Source organism: Emydura macquarii, unplaced genomic scaffold (assembly GCF_026122565.2).
Source record: "Emydura macquarii macquarii isolate MOO-44397 ecotype Brisbane River unplaced genomic scaffold, CSIRO-AGI_Emac_v2 contig_587, whole genome shotgun sequence".
Lineage (NCBI taxonomy): Eukaryota > Metazoa > Chordata > Testudines > Chelidae > Emydura > Emydura macquarii.
The window spans coordinates 8,217,726-8,232,682 of record NW_027130724.1 but is presented as its reverse complement, the minus strand read 5'-3'; the positions used below and the strand labels follow the sequence as shown (position 1 = coordinate 8,232,682).

At 41.2% G+C, this 14,957-nt stretch overlaps 1 protein-coding gene across 1 annotated transcript in view; it reads left to right on the top strand.

Moving 5' to 3' along the window:
* The window catches only part of OSBPL5 (oxysterol binding protein like 5), a 204,165-nt gene that overhangs the window by 149,032 nt on the left and 40,176 nt on the right, over positions 1-14,957 (top strand). The window contains exon 7 of the mRNA XM_067540632.1: positions 3,673-3,757. Coding sequence (XP_067396733.1) covers positions 3,673-3,757 — 85 coding nt within the window. The remainder of the gene's footprint in view (positions 1-3,672; positions 3,758-14,957) is intronic.

Genomic DNA, 14,957 nt, shown 5'->3' with positions numbered 1-14,957 from the left:
ACTGAAATGATGGAACATCTATCACTTCCGTTGGAAAACTGTTTTACAATCTGCTAATATAATTTAGATCATGCTGTTAAACATTCTTTCCTAATATCCAACCCAAATATTTTTTGCTCATTTTCATCCATGTAGATATCTCTATAGTATTTTTACTGCCTGTCTTTTTTGATAAGTGCAAAATTAAAATTAAAAGCTACATACTAAATGGCTGTAGTTCCCATGTGTGCATCAGCTCACTACTTTTTTTTTTTTTTAGTTTTCATGATTCTTCCAAAGTCTGGAGGTCTCACCTGGCTGTCTGATATGGCAATGTAAATCCAATCCCTTTTTTAGAACCACGAACGTGTTCTTTTCAGATGATGGCCTTGAGTGCACTGAAGATGGGAGCAACCCAGAGGGTGACCCAAAGACTTCCCAGTATTCATAATATTACAGTAGCATCTCGAAGTTGCAGCTGAGATTGAGGTCCATTATGTTAGGCATTATACATTAATGGTAAGAGACAGTCATTGCCCTGATGTGCTTGCAGTCTAAATAGGAAAGACCGACAAAGTGTGGGAGAAAGGAAGGCTTGTTATCCCTATTTTACAGATAAGAAACTTGACTTGCTCTGTAGAGTTGTTAGGAGTGAGGTGGGTTTTTTTTTTTTTTTTTTTTTTTAATTGGTATCTGTGTTCATGATCCTTTTACCTGTGTGTGATAACTAAATCTGTCTCTGGCAGACAGTTATTTGGTCACTTTAATATTTTTCCACTTGCATAAAGGTCTTTTGAAACGTTGTGCCATCTACTGTTAATTTTAAATGTCAGTAGCCTGGATCTGTTCATGGGGCTTGTCCCTATAAAGCAGAATTCAATCTGTGCATTGAAAATCCATGCTATGGTGTTCTCAACAATACTCCAATGTTCCATTCAGCTGAAAGCTCCTGAAAGGAAAAATGCCACAAGGAATGCTGCCTGATTGTATTAATGTCAATAATAATGTCTTGAGCTGCTGTGCTGCGGATCACTGATCAAATCCCAGCTTTGCCAGTCCTACATATTTAATCTCCATACAGATGATTTTTGGTTTCTAAATCTCAAGCACCTCATGTAAGGGGGGGAAGGGGGAGAACTGTTTACTTTGGCTCTCCCTGCTTTGATGAGTAATAAGAGCCTGTATTTTCCCTGGCAAAGAGATACCGTAAATGAAGCCTCTGCGGAGCCTGGAAATCCCAGGGATTTGAAACTGGGTCAGAGAGAGAGAATGTGTCCAATCATGTACATTCATGTTGTCAAATGCATGTCCATATCAACATGTCTCCTGTCCTCTGGCTTCCCGTTCTTCCCATTCCCAGCCCTACAAACAGGGCTTAAAAAACCTAGGTAACTTGGCACAATCCATTTGCCGGACATTCAGGCACAGGAGCAACTGAGAGTAGCGGGCAATGATGGAGAATTCTAGTATGAGTTTGGGATTCAGGGGTCCCCCTTAACTCTCTGAAAAAAAGTTAGATCCTCCCACCCACTGCACTAAATGAAATTTTTGGGATAAAAATTGGTGCAGTATGGTGCTCAGAGAAAACAAACAGTTTGTGGGGGAGGATGGGATATGGGCATGAAGCCTTACATCAGGTAGGAGATGCCTGAACAGATGGGAAAACCTACCTTACATCCATGTGCTAAAATATCTTTCAAATGCTGCGTTCATAGCTTTATAGCAATTAAAGGTACAGATTTGAATGTGGCCTTAGAGAGAGCTGCTTTAGGCCAGTTGCAGGGTGGAGTAAATACGTGCAGAAGTCAGTGATGTTTCCCCACTACACGATGGCTAATTTATTTGTTATCTTTATACTGGAAGGGAATTCTGCTTATGTAGTTTCTTTGCAATGTGAATTATCCTGAAGTGAATTGGTGGGGAAGGGAGGGAACAGAGGACTAAGGGTGTCACTTTAGAAATAGAAAACCAGGAAGAGAGACTCCTACTTCTCCATAGCCAAGTTGTGCTCTGCTGCACGTAAGTGGAGGACAGAGGTAGCCTCCAACCCCATCCCCTTACACACCTGTGTGCCAGTCAGGCATAGTTGTTGCCCTTAAATGTATAGGAAGGCACAGGTGGGAAAATGCCACACTCTGAAGGGGTATAGCAGCAGTGTACTCTTCCCTTTGCACCAGGGAACCCTAAGCTCGAGTCTGCCTCTGTGAGAATTCCTCATGCACCTTCCCCAAGAGGGTCAGTGCTGGTCAGTGTCTTTAATGGTCTGTGATGGGATGTTAACATGGGGTGGGTTCTGAGTTAATACAGAGAATTCTTTCTCAGGTGTCTGGCTGGTGAGTCTTGCCCATATGCTCAGAGTTTAGCTGATTTGCCATATTTGGGATCAGGAAGGAATTTTCCTTCAGGGCAGATTGGCATTTTTTGTCTTCCTCTGTTGCGTGGTACCTCATGTCACTTGCTGGTGGATTCTCTCTCTACCTTGAAGTCTTTAAACTATGATTTGAGGACTTCAATAACTCAGTCATAGGCTAGGGGTCCGTTACAGGAGTGGGTGGGTGAGGTCCTGTGGCCTGCGCTGTGCAAGAGTCAGACCAGATGATCATAATGGTCCCTTCTGACCTTAAAGTCTATGAGTCTGCTCCCTGGCTGCAGACTGCAAATTTATGGCAATGTAAAAAAAAAACCCCAAAACCTCCCCTGTGCCCCTGAAGTAATTTTCTGCTTAGACTCCCCCTAGGATAGGTGTGTTTTAGAAGAGAGAGAGCAAGAGAGAGATGTGGAGCAATGGGAAAGAGGCGGCACCACAAAACACCTAGTTACAGTGAAGCCTTCAGTTTCTCGCCTAGCTCAGCTTTCAAAGCACCATATCTTTTTTTTTTTTTTTTTCCCCCGGAAAGGCATTCTCAACACAGGAGTGTCCCTGTTGACTTCAGTTGTGGCCTTTCAGAAAAGCTGCCATTGAAATGCCCCTGAATGTAGCCCTCCATGTGGGCCAGATGAAGCCAGTGAAGGATCCAGGTTAGGAGCCTGCACTGGGGCCGCTCTAATCCCCATCCGCTGACTTCCTAGCGTATCCACCTCTAATGTCGGCAGAAAGAGAGGGAAGGCTGCACTCAGAAGCCACCAGGGGAATGAAAGTGATTTACAGGCATTAGCAGGACTGACTAAATAATTGACGAGCAGTCTGGCTTACATGGCACAAGCCTGCTGGGAAGGTTGATGCTACCATTTGACGTGCCACTTGCTGTTCTTGCAATGACTGAGAAAGCTGAGGCTTTTTGCCCCTGGTATTGCAATCCTGCAGATGGATTCGGCAGCAACGGCTGTGCTGAAAGGTCTTTTTGTGTAAGAGGCCCTGTAATTGCACATTTTTCTCCTCCATTTCTCTGTATGTTTGTTTGTTCACAAGCTAAAGGAACAAAATCTCTTCCATTCTGGGGGTATGCACCTACATTTCTAGTAGTACTGACAATAAGCCAGTCCTTGGGCTGAGCTAGACTTGCGTCAACATCTTATTGCTACTTTTGGAGCTGTGGCTGGAATATCCTGGTTACTAATGGATCTCTTTAAATTATTCCATCTGTTCCTCGTCTTCCCCCTCATGCTCAGCCCATGTCAGGGAAAAAAAATTCACAGAACGGTCACAGCCTCCTCCTTGCCTTATCTTTTTTTCTTGTTTGTGTGTGACTCTAGGGTCCAAAGGGAGAGAACGTTGGTTCCATCACTCAGCCTCTTCCCAGCAGCTACTTGATCTTCAGAGCCACCTCGGAGTCAGATGGTGAGTCCTGCTCTGCCTCTCCTCTCTCTTCACTTCTTCTCCACAGATATGAATGTTCAGCATGAATCTTACATAAGAGTTCGATACTTAGAGCTCAGGTATGCCTTCTCTGGTGTCTCTTTTTTCTATTTAGGAAACTTAAAGGCTGTGAATGCATAGGGGGAGGATTTGTACAGCTAAGGTTTTGTGGCTTAGGCACTAGGTTGGAACTCAGCGGGGCAGGGGATGGGACCTGGGTTCAATTCTTGGTTTTACCATAGACTCCCCATGTGACTTCAGGCAAGTCACTTCCTCTCTATGCCTCTGTTCAAATGGGGACTATATTTTTTCTCCTATCCTTGTCTATGTGGATTGTAAGCTCTCTAGGACAGAGATACTCTTATTATGTGGTTGGTGCCCTGTTGCGTTATGCACTTTACACTGTCTGGAATGTTGCAGGTTCTCCTGCAATATAAATAATTTTCCTCTCCAGTGTTTAAAGGAAGAAAAATCTATTTGAAATGACTGATTCAGTGATGGATCCAGCTTGAATTCTAATTCATGTGTGCAGTTATTCCTCTGTGGCTTCCAAACCCTTTTTGTACCAAGTCATATAATTAGTTGGATTTCTATTTGAGCAAATATTTCTATCTGTATCGACACACAGTAACAAAATACAGATTTATTTGAGTTACTAGCATTATGTATCATGATGCATAGAATGTGTCATCTTTAGTCCCCAAAATAAAAGGTGGGGAGATGTGTGTACTACAACAAAATTACAAACCTATACAGGTTTATACTCTACATTGTGACCTAACTGAAGATGCAACTTCCTCCAATATGGATGCTGCTGAGAACTGTGGCTGGGGTTTTCAAATGTGCTTAAGGGATTTAAATTCTCAACTCTCATTGACTTTCTTTCAACCTTTGAAAATCCCACTCTACATGAAGAATCTACTGCAGCTGGCCAACCTGGAGGCGTATGGATAGAATGTGGTTTAGGAAATCCAGGCACAGGTGTGAACCTGAGTGTGTTTCATACCAAGGACCAGCAGAGCTCCGGTGGGTCACAGACACTGCTGGGTGATGGTGGCTCACTGAACAGCCATCTTTCTGGGCTGATTGACTGTGTGCTTGAGAACCAGACACATACTTGCAGATGGATGAAAAGTGCTGGGTCCACAGACACCTAGAAGACGGAAGGGATCATATGTTGGTTTCTTGGGGTTATGCCCCAAATGGTCAATTTCCTGAGTGCAGGAAACTTGGTCGCATGCTCATCCTTTTTCTATGGATAATCCTTGGAATAAGATGGGGGGAATTTGTGGGACATCAGCCTGGATTCTCCTTTAGGCAGGGGGCCCAAAGGAGAAAATGTGTTGGTGACAAGAGGGCTCTCCACCGCCAATCCTTCCCCCCTAAGTTACTGTTCCCTGAGATAGAAATGTGATCAGCACAAATAGTTGTCAATCTGCCTTTCTTCTAGAATCCACAAAACTAAGGGAGGTGTATTTAGGTCAATGTATGATAAACATGCCAGCTTGCTATGTGAAAATCTCTCTAACTCTGTAATGACTACAGAAAAGCAGTGGTTCGTAAGTAGATAAGATGATTAAAAACATGTTTTCATTCCAGTTGACCTCCAAAGTACTGTAACTCTTGGCCATATCAAATTAACCCCTGCTGCTCCTTGTAGACATTTTCTGCCTGCCCTGCAAGAGACACCCAGCTTGTCCGCCATGCACCTTGGGCCTGATCTAAAATCCATTGAAGTCAATGGACGCGTTTCCATTGATTTCAGTGGATCTACAGTCCTTTTGGCTCAACATTTGTTTCAGTTAAATTTCACCCAGCCCGATAGGTGTCAAATGAAACACTGAGGCTGCTGAATGCATTTCTGGTTTGGCACTTGGAACATGGTTAAATACACTAGCAAACCTAAGTGAAGGCATTCCAGAGGCCTAGTTTATTTCTTTCATTATTTCTTTGGGTCTGTGCCTGCTGCCCTCTTTTCCTTTGGGCAAAGAGGGTTATTCATGGTGAGGAAAAGCCATTTTTGATGGGGAGACATGCTTTTTCACAGCAGTGAAATTAGGTGGAATTTGTGTAAAGGCAAAAGAGTGCAGGTTTTCTTTGAATATGGTTGGTTCCTTACTTACCCCACCCCTCTACTCATATACCTTATTTGTGGGAAGAAATACAGAATTCCACCTCACCTAAATATCTCCTATGTGGAAGTGGGTAGATTGATTAGAATATACACACATACCTTTTTTTAAGATGGCTTTCAGATCTGATTGCCAAAAAATACAAGCATTTCAAATCTCTGTCAGACAGCCCATCAGATAGAGAAACCAACAGAACTATTCCTCAGGCTTTTGAGGCAATTGAATAACTTCAGTAATTGTCTGTCTAGCCAAACCTTAAAAGCTATTATTTCCTTAGAGATCAATGTTACTTGCCTTTCCATTAACTTAATTAGAAGATGTGCAAGGTGAGCAGTGTGGTCATTGTGGGATGTGCTTGTGTTTAAAGGAAAATCGGTGTCCGACAGGGCACTACATCTTAGTGTTTTAGTCTTCGTCTAAAAGACAACTTCATGCTAGAAAAAGCTTTGTCACATCTGACTACAATTTTAGAGCCACTGAAATGTATCATATCTTTAAGTCAGAAGTTAGTTAATGATCCTTTTGGAAGCAGATCTACACCATTCAGGATAAATCACAGCTAGTACCTGAGATTTGCCTCTTCATTTGCAACAGATGCATATGACCTGGAGAAAAACTAATGTGATCTGTTACTTCAAATTGGGATCAAGGGGGAAAAACAGAACCCAGAGACCTGAAATGTGATATCTCCATTCAGAGTGTCTAGGAACAGTAATTACGTATGAAAGATGAGAATGCTCTCATACAGATACAGAATAATCAAGGGCAGTCAGCATGGATTTGGGTAAGGGAGGTCATGCCTAACAAATTTTATCAACTTCTCCAGGGAGGTGTCAATGAGAATTGACAGCAGTGAAACAACAGTCGTAATCTATTTGGCACTGGCCATCATGAAGGCTTTTGATACAATATCACACCAAAAAATGTGAGCATGAAACATTAAAGAGTAGGTTACTGATCGTGGAAATCTCAGTTGAATAAAATATTGGCTTGGTAGCTGAGGTCAGTGAGTAGTGATAAATGGATATGGATTGAGAAGGAGATACATAAATAGCCGAAGGCATCGCTGCTAAGCTCCATACTCGGTATTGATAATATGGAAAATGTAATACACAACACTGGATTCACATTGGCATCTGACATGAAACTGGTACAGTTAGTGTCCCAGAGGAAGGAAATGGTTGGATTTAAAGAGACCTGAACAAAATGGGGCAAACAGAGTAGGGACTCGTGTCTTGTAATATTAATTTTAAATATTAATTTTAATATGGATTGAGTTTAAAAAAAGGCAACGAGGATTGTGCTTAAGGAATTATAAGTTATGGGACAGTGGTCAAATGATGACAGACTAAAATATAAAGGGGTATGAACTGAGGGTAAGAAAAGACCAGGCCATAAGGGAGTTTAGGAGACACTTGCATACAAAGAGGTTGCTTAATGTGTTGGACAATTACAGATAAGGGCAGGAATTATAGTCAAGAAGGCAGTCATTTGAGGAGAACAAAATGAGCCAGGTAGATGAATAGACCCAGATGGCCTTTTTCTAATTGCATAATGTTAGTATACATTTACTGTGTGTCCATGGATCCTATAATCCATAAATCAATCTCCAAGCAGGCCTTGACTACATGCTCCTCCACACAACTTCTCATGCTAATGACTAGTGAGGACAGTAAGTAAAGTTAGTTGTAATTCATCACAAATTCCTACTTTTCTAGAGTACTAAGTTTCATGATAGTTTTGGTGAACAGTCCCATCTTACATTCAGCTATATCACAATCAGCATCTTATAATTTCAGAATACATTTTTCTGCTCTGCCATCTGTGACAGACTGTGGGTAGGATTTAAGACCCTAGCTTATGGATAGCCCATGAAAGTGCCACTAGTCTACAGTATATTTCATATTCCATAGAGTCCAGGAGCAGTTTGACTGCCTTGTTTTGTCACAAACAGCTGTATTTGGAGAGCATTTAGAAGGTCAAAACAGCCCACAAGGCTCAGACTCTACAAATACAGGGTCTTTCTCTTGACATTTCCAGTAAAGCAATTTTATTCTGGAGTCTAACGTTTATGTAAAGAAGCTACACAGTGAAAATTTCTTCTTGAGTGGCTTTAGTGTATTGACAGAGGTTGTCATAACATGGGCCGATTTCACACCTCCCCCCTGTATGGACACCAGCCTGTTGTGAGTGGACAGAACCACTGGATCCTGCATGCTTCTAAGTCTCCTGGGTCGGGGTAGAGCCAGGTTACTGTTTCTAACTCTGGACTCTAAGCTACGCTCCCAGGTGCAGACCCTGTGTCTGCCACCCTTCCTTCAGATGTCGGGCTCTACAGACTGTCTGCCTTAATCCACAAAACCAGTGCCTCAGCTACTTATATATGCTCCCTCAGAGTTACACCTCATTTTGGGAACTTTGAGAGTCTCAATTAATCCCTTCAAGGAATAATGGCTCAGCCAAGCAATTTCTTAACCACTGGCACTTTTACTCTTAGGAAAGCACCGGAGAGTTGCAGGTCTTTTCAGAATAACATAATCCTGAGATGCCCCTTCACCCTGAGTCTGAACTCACTCCTTTGAGTCTGAGGTCTGGTCAGCCTTTCAGGCAAGGCAGAGTCCCTCCTCCCTGTGTTCTCCTGTGTGACAGTAGATGGCCTCCTTGCTCAAACAAATCCTTCTGAAATACAGTCTGGCCCTGTTTTGCCCGGCTGCTCCAGCTGCAGAATTCCAGCCCTTTCCTCCAGACAGGCTTATATCTGAAGAGAGTTCACTGTCCCAGGGTGATGGGCTTGTAGTTGAGATAGTCCAAGGGGGTGGCCCTAGATTGCTCTTTGGCTGTCAGCCATAGACATTCAACTAAGTGCCAAGCTCCTAATAAAAAATGGTTGCTCCAATCCAAACTGGAAGTTACTCTATGAAATGGTCACAATGGAGGTTGCAATCCAAGATGGAGGTTGCAAGACAAAATGGATTTCACAGTTAGGTATGGAGGTGTCAGAGGAAACAAAATACCTAAGTCACCTTTTCTGTGCCATGTGAGCACCATTCAAAACAGCACAGAGCTAGAAGTTAAGACTTGGCAGTGGTTTAAAAATACCTGAATTTTAGCCAGCTTCAGTCCAGCTTCTGCACCTGTAGTTAACTGAGGAATCATGTCCTTGCATCTTGAAGCTAGATAAATTCACACTGAAAATAAAGTGCAAATTTTTAACAGTGAGGGTAATTAACCATTAGAACAATTTACCAAGGATTGTAGTGGTTTCTGCATCACTGGCAATTTTTAAATCAAGATTGGATTTTATTTATTTATTTATTTATTTATTTAAAAGAGCTGCTCTTGTTCAAAAGGGAGTATTTAGGGAAAGTTCTATGGTGAATCCAGGTGGCCAAAGGGCTAGTTGATAGGTAAAAATCAGGTTTGCAGATGCCCAAAGGCGACACAAAATGGGAGGCAGTCAACAGAAAACAGGCCTTAAAATATTCAGCAACAGAATCAAGTCAGGGTCTTCCCATCATTCAAGATTTGTATGATTTTAAACGATATACAGTTGTCAGCTGACCATACATTGCTGGCTGATTGTCAGAAGCAGCTATTAAATAGGTGTGAGGAATAAGGCCAGAAACGTGAAGACTTTAACCACCCAAAAACTGTGTTGTCCCCCTCATGGTGCACTGTCTGGAGTATTGTATTGCTATTAGGTAATAGGACTCCTAAATAAAATCAGGAAAAGAGATGTAGCCCAGCAATCCTGTGTCCACAATTTTGTGGATGGGGGCAAAAAATGCTCCCAGACTGAAATTTCAGTGCACAACAATAAGCTAAAGGCTAGAGCAGATTTTTACATTGGAGTTAATGATGAGCACTGAGAGAACCTCTGTTGTCCTGTTTGTTGTCATATATAGCAAAACATGCAGAAGGCCTTGGGTCCTCTTGATTGTGTGACTGATAATAGTTTATATCTGTGAAAGACTTTAAAGGTGAAAAGATGCTAATATTCTAATTGCATGACCTTCCTATAAAATATCTGATTAGCTTGGTTATAGATCTGTTGAATGATGAGGACATTCCTACTGTGTCTTGTGACCAAGAGTTGAACAGTGCTAGAGGGCTGGCTATAGCTGTTCAGGATGGTTTTTTTTGTTGTTGTTGTTTTTTTTTTTTTCAAGTCATTTTTTCCCCTTTGAAAAAGACAGTGATGATTTGAGCTGTATGCTCGCTCCCACCCACATTTACAGCCCCCAGCTTTGAGTTGTAGCATCAGCTATCCACTGGTATGAGCAGTGCACCTGTGGGCTATGTCACACAGGGCACTAATGATTTGAACATACGTGACTGTATGTCGTTACTTGTCTCAAATGGCTATTAAGTGTTAGTCCACACATCATGCCTATTGAGCCAAAAAGCATGGGGAAATAGATAGAATATTTCACATCCAGTTTAAACTGTGGTGTTGGCAGGGCAAGGCAACAAATGAAAGCCCATGTTAACTTCCTTAGGCCCTTTTACAAGGGAGTGTAGTTTGGAACCTTAATAAAAACGTAGCTGTACCCAGCACCCTTTTGTTTTCAGTTTTTATTTTGTTTTAAATTTCCCAGGTATTTATCAGTGTCTATTACAAATGTTTAAAAATGGGCGAGATTCAGTGCAAAAAATTAACTTCACCTTTTTCTGGGTAAATATCAGGATTAGTTTGGAGGACAGGAAAAAAGTAACAAATAAAGGAAAAATAAGAGTACTAAAAATAAAAGCAGTTCAATGCTGTGGTTTATTTTATGAATTGCACAGTGAATTAACAGTATGTACATATATATGCATATGCATGTATTCCATTACATTGTGTTACTTTAGGTTAATAAGAAGTTAAACACATTTTCCTAATGTAATGGATTGGATTTGCTTCACATAATCCGCATTTTCATGAGTGGTCCAAAATTTGTGTGAAAATCCAGTAAAAACTGAATTATAGCTTCTTCTAAAACCCAGAATTTTTTTAATAAAAATCAGTATAAACTGAAAATAAAGGGCCTTAGCTGTTCCTCAATATAAGTTTCACCAGTTTTTTTTTGTTTTTTTTTCAAGCTTTCTATTTTTATTGCAATTGCTTAATCCATTGTCACTGTTTTACTGCAACCGTTGCAGAATTATGCACAAGAGTGAGTGTAAGTAAAGGCCTGTGCCAGTAGTCAGGGTGACTCCTTTCATTATTGTGCTATGCATTTTGCTACTGTAGTCCTCCAGGACCTCTCCTAGGTTGCAAGTGACTGTCACTAAATTTTGACAATGAGTTGGTGTCTATTCAAAATACACTTGCAGTGGTCTAGCTGGATTTGCCTTAATGTTTTAGAGTTTAATGCTTCAGTTATGTGGGATTTTTTTTCTCATCTCCAAAATGGATTTTCATTTCATTTATTGCCCGCTATTGAAGCTGGTTAAAATTTTGAAACTTTTTTTTTAATCCAAAACCGGCAAATTCTTCATGATTCTTCAGCAATTATGTTGCTATTTTTGATCAGCTCTAGTGTACATATACAGCTGTGATAGCTGTCTTTTTTGCAGGGGGGAGGGAGAGTCTGGTGTGAATGAAAAGGGTACAGGGAATGGGAGTGTCTGTTTTTGTAATGCCTGGTGGCAGATGTGGGCTTGGAGGCAGCAGTGCAGAGCAGTGAAGTGTGTGCATGTGGTCAGGTAGCCGGGAGGTCAGTTGGCATTGGAGGCAGTATTGGGCAAGGGTTGGAGCTCTCACAGGGGTCAGTTGCCAGAAGATCCAATCCAAGGGGCCAGGACAGTAGGTTGGGGAGGCGAGGACAGGTGAGGTGACAAGGCACCATGGTCTACCAGCTGCAGGCAACAGCCTGTTGCTCAGACAGCTTCCTCATCCTGTTGGGGTCTCTATATAGTCTAGGGTACCCAAAGAGAGTGCTGTCTGTCCCACCAGTTAGGGGCCTGGAGTGTGGCTGCTGTAGGCCTTGAGTACTAGGCTGTTGGTCAGTGTCAGAGGCTCAGCACATTGTTGTGATGCAAAAGTTGATGCCCCCTAGGGACCTGGTGGGCCACGGTTCAATACTGGACTCCTGATGACTTTACTGCATTTTAGCTCTATCCATTCTTTCTGATTGACCCTGTAGTCGTAACTCTATATTAGGGTCTTTCCCTGCTCCCTTTGACGAAATGCCCATTGACTTCAATGAAAGCAGGATCAAGTGCAGAACACTTAAGAGAATCTTGAGAAAGTTCTTGGGAAAGATTCCCTTGCTCCAGAGAGGGGGACATTGCAGGGTTGGGGTTTTTTTTTTTTTTTTTTTTTTTTTTTTTGAGGCAATGTACTTTTTGCATAATTTCTATCATAAGGAGTTGTTGTATGAGTGGATGGTGTAATGTATAGTTCTGAATTTTAATAATCAGTCTATGAAATAATCAACCTTATGAAAAATACTGTCAACCACTGTAGTTGCCTAATAAGGCTCATACCATGACATTGCTTAAGAGCTGGGTAGTTCTGCTTCAAGATTTGGCACTTTTAAAAATGGAAGCATACAACCGTGCAATACAAGTTTTCTAAAGACCATAAATAAAATATGCTCTTATATTTGCTGCAGACAGTGTTTTGTTCTAAGCACAGGCTAAAATGAAAGAATACATTACCTAATGTAGCCCAGCCTCTCTTAAGGAATCAATTCTTTGCCTCCACCCCTACTCTCTAACCCCGTGTGCGTGCACATGTATCTTATACACAAAACTAAAAGAACATTATTAAGGTTGCAAAGTCAAACACTGGAAAGTTAGGAAATGCCAGAATTAAAGTTGCCTGTGTAGTCTTAATTTGGGCCACGTGTGCATATGCACTATAATCCTGTCTTTAATTACATGATGACATACTGGATCTTTTTCACATTTCAGTGTGAGATAGCTTGCACCCATCATGCAAGCACCAAAGCAATAGTAGTTGCAAACAGGAAAATACAAAGAAATCTTTTATTTGCATTGCACCTATGCACATGCAGGTGTGTGTGTATGTGCACACTCAAAAGTAGTAATATCACTCCAATATGACATGTTCTGTTCAGCTCTTCAGCAATAAAACATGATTAGGTAGCCTACAAGTCCTAAAAATTATAGATGGTATGTTTTCATTGTGATGTGCTAAATTAGCACATACCTGTGGTTAGCTTACAGAGAATGGGCTCTTTTTTTCTCTCTCTCTCACCTCCCCCTCCCTCCTCCTTTGCAGAGGAGATGCTGAATCTCACTTCTAACTTTGTCACAGGTATTTGAGTCTAGATTCACAGCACCACCTGATGGACAAGGGGTTGTATTATAGCTTTCATACTGAGTTGTCTCTCTTGAATGCACTTGAAACCAAAAGTGAGTAAGTGGCCATACTTTGGATATTATTGATATGCTTTGTGGGTGAGTAGTAATTTTGAATGCTAACTTGGTCTTTTATGGTAGATACTCTTTAGAGTTAGGTTTAAGAATAATATTGTTTGATGTTTCTGCATTTGAGTATTAAGACAAAGATTTTTAAAAATGGTTGGCTAAATTAATGCTTCTAGGGCTGGATTTCTAAAGGTACAGAGAGGCACCTAGTGGGATCTACGGAAGTGTCTAAATACCTTTTTGTAAATCTGGCTGCTAAATCCTTATTGGGAGCCTAAAGCCATGTCTACACTATAGGTACTACAGCCGTGTGGCTGTGGCACTCAAAGTTGTGGATTGTTCACACCCCTGACAGCCGCAGCTATGCCGACCTAAATTTTAAATGTAAACCAGGCCTGAGGCTCCAGTAAAGCTCTTACTGGGTCTTATGCAGGTGCTTGACGTCAATGGGTCTTAAGTACACACATTAATGTTTTTTCTGAATTGGGGCCTAAATAAGCAGCATTAACATCAGTGGGAGCTGTTGGTCTGCAAACCAGATCACATTCATGGTTTAAATGTGAACGTAGGTTCCTAATTTTAGAACTCTATTTTTGAAAATCTTGGCCTGAAGTACACAACAAATAAGGCATGTGCAGCATTTCCCAATGGCAAATTACTGCAGTTTCCATCCCATAAAGCTGGAGAATAAAAGATTAAATTGCAGTGCATTTTCCTCACATGGAGTAACCTGAAATAGATTTTCATCCTGATGAGTCAGGTGTGGGGGGAGGGGAGAATTGGGCTTAGAACACCCATTAACACTGATGAGTTATCCTTGTAAATCTTCTGTGTGGCGTGAAGAGAATAAAACTCTGCATGTAAAGCCTTTGATATATAATACCTGTAAAATACAAAATAATATGAAATCAATTATATCAGCCTGACCCTGCCTAAGCATTTATTAATAACACCATGCATAGCGTTTAAACAGCAAGGCAGTGCTGAAGGAAATTAAAAGATTAAATAAGATTCTACTACTGGGCTCTGATGTTTTAAGGTTTTGTGTTAAACGGGAATTCTTCAGGATCTTTATTCCATTATTTCTCTTCTGTTATAGAAATGATTCATTGGAATATAGAAACTTAGTAGAATTATAAATATTTCTTTCTGTACAAATGACCCAGACATTTTTAGCTTTATTTGCTGCTGTCGTAGAGCCTGATTTTTGTTAAAGTCAATGGGAGTTTTGCCCAGTGGAGATTTTGCTTACGAAAACTGTTGAAGTCCATGAGATTTAAGTATGGGCTTGAAATTAAGCATCTGCTTTCCTGAATAACAGTGTGGCCTGAGAGTGGGATTTGGTCCATAATAAATTAAATGTGAAATTCACGTGTTACGGTATTTTCTCCTGCTATTGCCATGTCCTTGTTTTTGTTATTGCCTCTCAAATACATTTTTAATTATTCTGTAATGTAATTTGAGAAGCATAACGAAGATCTCTGTTGTTCATATTAGAAATTACTGAGTACCTCTTGATACCTCAGTCCTGGAATGTGTTGCAAATTTGCCAGGTGTCCTGGTCTCCATGATGTCTTGCTGAGGTCACCCGAAACGAACCATCGTGTTACTGCTCTGCCTCAGGTAGAGTGAGCTTTGCTGCCGATACACTGTGTGTCAGCTCCCTGATG